This window comes from Lissotriton vulgaris, chromosome 12, assembly GCF_964263255.1.
Source record: "Lissotriton vulgaris chromosome 12, aLisVul1.2, whole genome shotgun sequence".
Taxonomy (NCBI): Eukaryota; Metazoa; Chordata; class Amphibia; order Caudata; family Salamandridae; genus Lissotriton; species Lissotriton vulgaris.
In genome coordinates, this window is record NC_141700.1 from 575,826,810 (window position 1) to 575,832,809 (window position 6,000).

Here is a 6,000-nt window from a genome sequence, read left to right on the forward strand (position 1 = left end):
ATTAGTATTTGCTGAATAATGTATTCAGTAATGTCTGCCCTTTCCACGTTGCGCATCCTAAATACAAATGCTCCAGATATACTCTATGAGCTAGAGCTGGCATCTTTGAAACAGGGGAAACCAGGTTTGAACCCTGGCTTCGGCACAGCCTCCTGTGTTTCTGAAAAAAGCATGTAATCTCTTCTTGCACAATAAGAAACAAATGTGTAATATAAATTGTTTATATTGTGAAGCGCTCGAATGTCCTTTGGCCAGGTTTACAGCAAAAAGAAAAGTCATATCTTTTTCAGTTGCAATATCATTTTAGTGGTAGTGTACTAAAGTTTGAGTCTATTGAGCTTGAAACAATCTCTGATTACTGCCAACCACAGCTTTATTTTTAAGTCTTACACAGCTTTTTGTAAACTTATTGCTACCCATTACGTACAATAATCATATAGTGGCTTTTGGCTCCTCCCAGAGAAGCATCTCCCTCACCTCGTGCTATTTGCTGTTAAGATGATCATTCCGCCTCCCGTGAAGCTCTTGTATTGAAATGTATGAGGGACTATATATAATGTATGAAAAGTACAGTCAATCACCATAAATGTAATTCTATATCTCATCGATGCATCTTATAACCCCCCCAACCTCCTCAAAAGAGAAAAGTGATTGCTGGTAAAAATCCCTATTCCAGAGTGCTTAGGGTCATTGAGGGAGTGTGAGTGCTAATGTGGACTGGAGCCAGTTTAGCCTGAAGAAGTTAATCACGGCACTAAAGTGCGAGCTGTGTGGGTGATTTGTAGATGACATTACATGCTGAAGTTGTGTATACAATATCCCTTTATTTTGCTCATCTTTTTTCCTACTGTTCTGCCTCATCTCCCCCTGCTGTACCCCCATCACCCTTGCTCCCGGTCCTCCCCCCTTATTTTTCTCCCTCCATTTTTGTTTGTTTGTCTGTCAAACCTTTCCTCTTAATAGTGTTTCATATAGTAAAACTCGTGAATTCTGATTCAGCTGCCAGAACTGTCAAATATTTGTGATTCAAAGATGCTTTTCAGCAATGTTTAGGTTACCTTTGTTCAGTGTATGCCTTTGGCATGTGTACACATGTTAAGCTTAGCAATGGACAGGCGACACACATGTTACTGTTTCCTTATGTGTTTATCTGTACCCGTGTAACTGAAGTCTAGAATGGCCACCCACTTGTGGAATCGCACCGTGGCGGTGTTGCATTGTGCCCCAAAGAATGGTGGCATGTGGTAATGGAGAAGAATGCAGAGATCATTAGGTTTGCTTTAACCAGAAGCGTGATCCTTTAAACGTGATCTCATAATAGTTCGGGCATTAGAGAAAAAAATAAGCATTTGTGAATTGAAAGTATGTGGAAGTGTGTATCGCTGGTTCTCAATCAACCCTTGGCCATTTCTCTTTAATGTTTCTTCTCCCAACTCCCCCAACTGCCCGGTCACAGCACCTGCACTTTGCACGTTTAAAAAATTGTGCTTGTCTGTTTGTCCTGATTGTGCAATCTGGGTGGCCCTTTGTTTTGGCTACAGTAATTGGCATTGTTAATATCCTACAGCAAATAGGGCACTCCCTAGTACTAAGCTTATGATGTAAGAACTCATGACCAAAGCACAAAGTCCTTTGCCGAGTGCATGAAGTCAGGCCGGTCCTCAGGATGAACCGGTGTGAACTTGTTTTTGAGCAAGTCTGTATTTATCTAAAGAACTATCATCACATTTCTTTAATCCGTAAAAGAAATATTTATATGTTGTGGGATATCATTTTTCTCTGTTTGGTTGTTATGGTTGGGATTACTTAGACATGTGTTTGGCACCCAACTTGCACCTAAGGAGGGCAGGTACCACTTGCTTTTTCTATTCCGTGCCAAATCTTCAGACTGAATGGGCCATCTCATTTGGTAGCAAATGCCCCCACCTTTCTTTTAGTCACTCACTTTGTATTAAAGGAACAGGGTACACCAGCTGCACCCAAAGTCTCTGACAGGGTCATAGTAGAGAGACAGATTCTGAAGGCACTTGGGGGCAGATTTACAAGCCCCTTGCTCCCCTTTTACGCCGCCGTTGCGTCACTTTTGTGACGCAGCGTCAGCGCAAAAGAAGCGCCATGGTGCGGCGTACTTACAACGTGACACATCTGGGAGATGCATCACATTGTAAAGCCCTGCGCCAGAAGGAGGCGTTCTTGCGCAGGGGGGGGGGGGCGTTCCGGCGCAGGAACGCCTCCTAAAAGTGGCTGAGTGAAATCTACAAGATTTCACTCAGTCACTTTGGGGCCCATGCTGCGTCAAAACCCTGCGCCTGCTTGAAGCAGGCGTAAGGATTGACGCAGCATTAACAAGATAGCGCCCCCAGAGCTTTGCTGGAGCTGCGTCACGCTTGCGACGCAACTCCAGCAATGCGCCACTTTTACGGCACAGATGCGTACGCATCTGTGCCGTTTTTGCCCATTGGTGCTCCGCATTATAAATGTGGGGCATTAATGGTGGCAGAGGCATGGCGCACAATAAGTAGCGCATCCCTGCTGATATGCAGGGATGCGCCACTTATTGTAAATCTGCCCCTTGGGACTTTTCCAGCTGTAGGCTGTGTGCGTGGCTCACAGGTTATCAATGCCATTTAATTCACCTGCTGGTCCCATTGCATGTCTTTCAAAGCAGGCACTATGTTTCCTAAAGTTAGAACACATTTATTTTGCCTCTCTATATACTGCACCGTCTTGACATTTACACTTTGATTCTGAGGGAAGAACATACTACCAATGAGGACAATAATCTAGGTTCTCACAAGAGCACAATTTTAAAACCCTTTTAAAGGTAAGGATACTGTCTGTTGCATATTTCAGAATTTAGTCAGATGTTATCCTGGAATGAAGCACAATAGGTCTCGCCTTTTGGACCTTATAGGTGTTTCGCCATGCAACAGTTGATGTTGTTGCACCAAGGATATTGTGCTGGATGACTAAACACTTATAAGTCTCCAAAGGCGAGATCTTTTGGCTATGCCAATGCTTATCTTAATAGCATTGAGTTCCACGGTCTGAACTGCAGTCGCTCACTGGATAAGAACAAGTTCATTCGTAAGCCGCAGGCGCCCAATGTTCTTCACAACGGTTCTTTATCATTCTAAGTGAACAGAGCACATCAAATGACCTCTAAGCACTAAACAACTTTCCGCGGTTACTAATGAGCCTCGTAAAACTTCTGCGTTTGTCGAATCCGCAAGAGAAAGGTTTGTAAACTGTAGTTTCAAGAAAAAAATCCGGGCTGCTGGAACAGAATAGGCGTGGCAATAGAAAATCTGGGACAGAAGGAAAGAGCAAAGTAAACAAGTGTGCTGTAAGAAATCCAGTTTCAACTGCTTTGGCCATTCGGAGCGTGCTTTTTGAAATAAAAGGGAGAACAAGGAATTGCGCAGTGAAATCCAACACTCATGAAACAGCAATTAGCATGGCATGCAGGAGAAATGGATCGGATTAAAACACCATTGTCCCACTGTGGCAATAATCCATCAGGCTGGACTTAAAGATGTTTACCTGCCTCAGGAGCCTGGAGTTAGAATGGGTCGGTCCCCTAGCACCCATCGCCCTGTGCTTTACGTCACTCTCTAGCTAGTTTTAAAACTCGCTCTCCATCTTGTTACCCCTACGGTTGTTATTGGACTTGTCGTCCCCTCCCATCAGAATTTTTTTTTATTTTTTATTTTTTTATTGGCTTTTTCACAAGAAACAATCTCTTAGTACAACAGTGAAGAATGAAACTTCAAGACCCCCGACCCCCACCCTCCCCCCACCCCTCGCAGCCAATGAAAAGCCAGAAACATTTCTAATAAACCCACCCTGCCCTCCCTGGAGCTTTGATGGCATGCAGATAAATAATGGATGGCCTGTGCAGAGAAACACTAGCAGTTATTTAAAATGGACACAATGAAGAGCATCTCGTGTTCACTGATGTCAGAAAATAAGATTCAGACCCATTTCGTGCCTGGGTAATGGTTTTGACCTGTATGATGTCATATGAAAAACTATTTCAGGAGTGCCTGTGGCCATCTCTGAAAGGATGCTGACGTTTGCTTTCAAACTAGCAATAAGACAGCATTACAGGATTCTTGAATGAGACATTTCACAGTTTCTTTCCCCAACCAGTGACTGTCCAAGAAGGTTTTACCCAGAATCCATGTCTTTTATGGTCTAATCCCTTTACTATGGAGCATTTATACTTGATGCGGATTATGGATGGAATCTTCTTGGAGTTTCCTATGACTAGCTGTGAGCTGAGGTTAAGGCGCTTGCCTCTACTGCAGGATACCACCAGAAAACCTCTTCCAATGGGAGCCTCCTGACTAAGTGTGGGGTTAGGTGTGCTAGACAATCTATGCTAATGCAAAACAACAATTGATGGACAGAATGCAGAACAAGCAGAAATTAAAATTTGGAGATTAATAATCTTACCTTTAGCTGCAACAGCTGTCCTCACTGTAACCAAACAGATAAGCGCGAAAGTAGTTCCCCAGCCTGTCCTCATTTTTCCAGATACTGTAAAAAATATAGATGTTTGTGTCTCGTTGGCACTGCAAGTGGAAAATTTTACACGTCAGTAAAAAGCAAAAAGGGCTGCTAAATAGAAATAACAGTTATGTAGAAACAAACGCACTCAGATGCCTAATCTCCGATTTAGACGGTAAAGTTCGACTCCCAAAAATCGAGCGAACCACGAGCCCCAATCACTGCGAGTAAACTCAAGGTCACATGCTAACTGTCAGGCTCCACGTTCGAAAAGTAAGCGAATAAACAAAGGGCGCGCAAGAATGAACTCCGCGACCCCGTGATTGAGTTCAGAGGGAACGTTTCCAAGTTTTTTCCCTTCTCGTTGCACTTTGGCAACTATGGTGACCTTCTGATGTGACAAAAGGCACTAGTTCTCGGAGGCTCCAGCTCCTCGAGATTAAAATCCATCTTCACAGTGCGTCCTTTCTTAAACAGTGGCACACAACGAATAACCGGGTCAAATTAGTTCGTGCAATTCGTGATAAATGTACTGACTTTATTTTCAAAATTATAGATTCAAATGTAGTAATGGTGGTGCGCTCACCTACCTCAGTTGTCAGTCCTGCCGAATGACTCTCAGACATAAAAGGGTGGAGTTTGATTTCGCGTTTTTATGCTATCGGGTGTTTATCAGGGCAAAGTCTCGCACTGCCACCTTCTGGGCATCTCTGGTATTCATAGCTGCCTGCCAAGTTTTCAGTGTGGCAATTCTATATTATTACCAGTGCGCGAAAACGGGACATTACTCAAAGTACGGGTCTTCCTCGGACTGGACTGCACGAGAAGGCGTTCGAGGAGGCAATGCAGGGGCACTAATTTATTTCTCTGTTTTGAGTGGTTCATCCTCAAATTATTTGTGGTGTCATAAAATGAAGGCCAATGGTATTGAGTAGTGCGAAAACTAATGCCTGTGCGGGAGTTCCCAAGCAGCCCGGAACAGTTAACTTCAGCAGTATGGACTTTTCTGTGAGTTTGTAGCATTTGTTTTCATGGGAGACTGTGAGGAAACAGATCTCGTGCAGAAGTTGTAACACAAAAGTACAGAAGTGGCAGCAAGCAACATAAGTATGCCTGCAGTTCTTTTATGCTACAATCCTTCAATCGGAGGCATTCGTAAATACTGTTTTATATAAGACTAGCAAATTGCCTCATTGAGCAAAATCGTCTCTAACAATCATGTGATTTTGCCTTTTGTAACATCCAACAAGAGCAACATAGTTTAAACTATCCCTTATAAGAACAGGTACTCTCAACACTATAAATATGTCTAATCTGACATCTAGGTAATCTGTAAAAAGATGGTTATGGTACAACGTATTTTTCCCTATGTCATTTACAAATGCATTTACAATTACATTTGTAAAGCGCGGCTACCTACCTGTGAGCGTCTCAAGGCGCTAGGGGGGGGGGGGGGGGGGGATCTGACACTGATCGAAGAGCCAGGTC

General features: G+C 43.4%; 1 protein-coding gene across 2 annotated transcripts in view; it reads right to left on the reverse strand.

Moving 5' to 3' along the window:
* LOC147677779 (fatty acyl-CoA hydrolase precursor, medium chain-like) overlaps positions 1 to 5,149 on the reverse strand; it is a 239,564-nt gene extending 234,415 nt beyond the window's left edge. Inside the window, exons 1-2 of one of the 2 annotated variants that reach the window (XM_086945440.1) lie at positions 5,103 to 5,149; positions 4,459 to 4,577 (exon numbers count right to left, since the gene is read on the reverse strand). In XM_086945440.1, the coding sequence (XP_086801566.1) occupies positions 4,459 to 4,531 (73 nt within the window). In that variant the 5' untranslated portion in view covers positions 4,532 to 4,577; positions 5,103 to 5,149. Of the gene's footprint in view, positions 1 to 4,458; positions 4,578 to 4,660; positions 4,977 to 5,102 lie in introns of those variants that run through there. The other variant, XM_086945441.1, reaches the window with a different exon arrangement.
* Between the last annotated feature and the right edge of the window lie 851 nt (positions 5,150 to 6,000).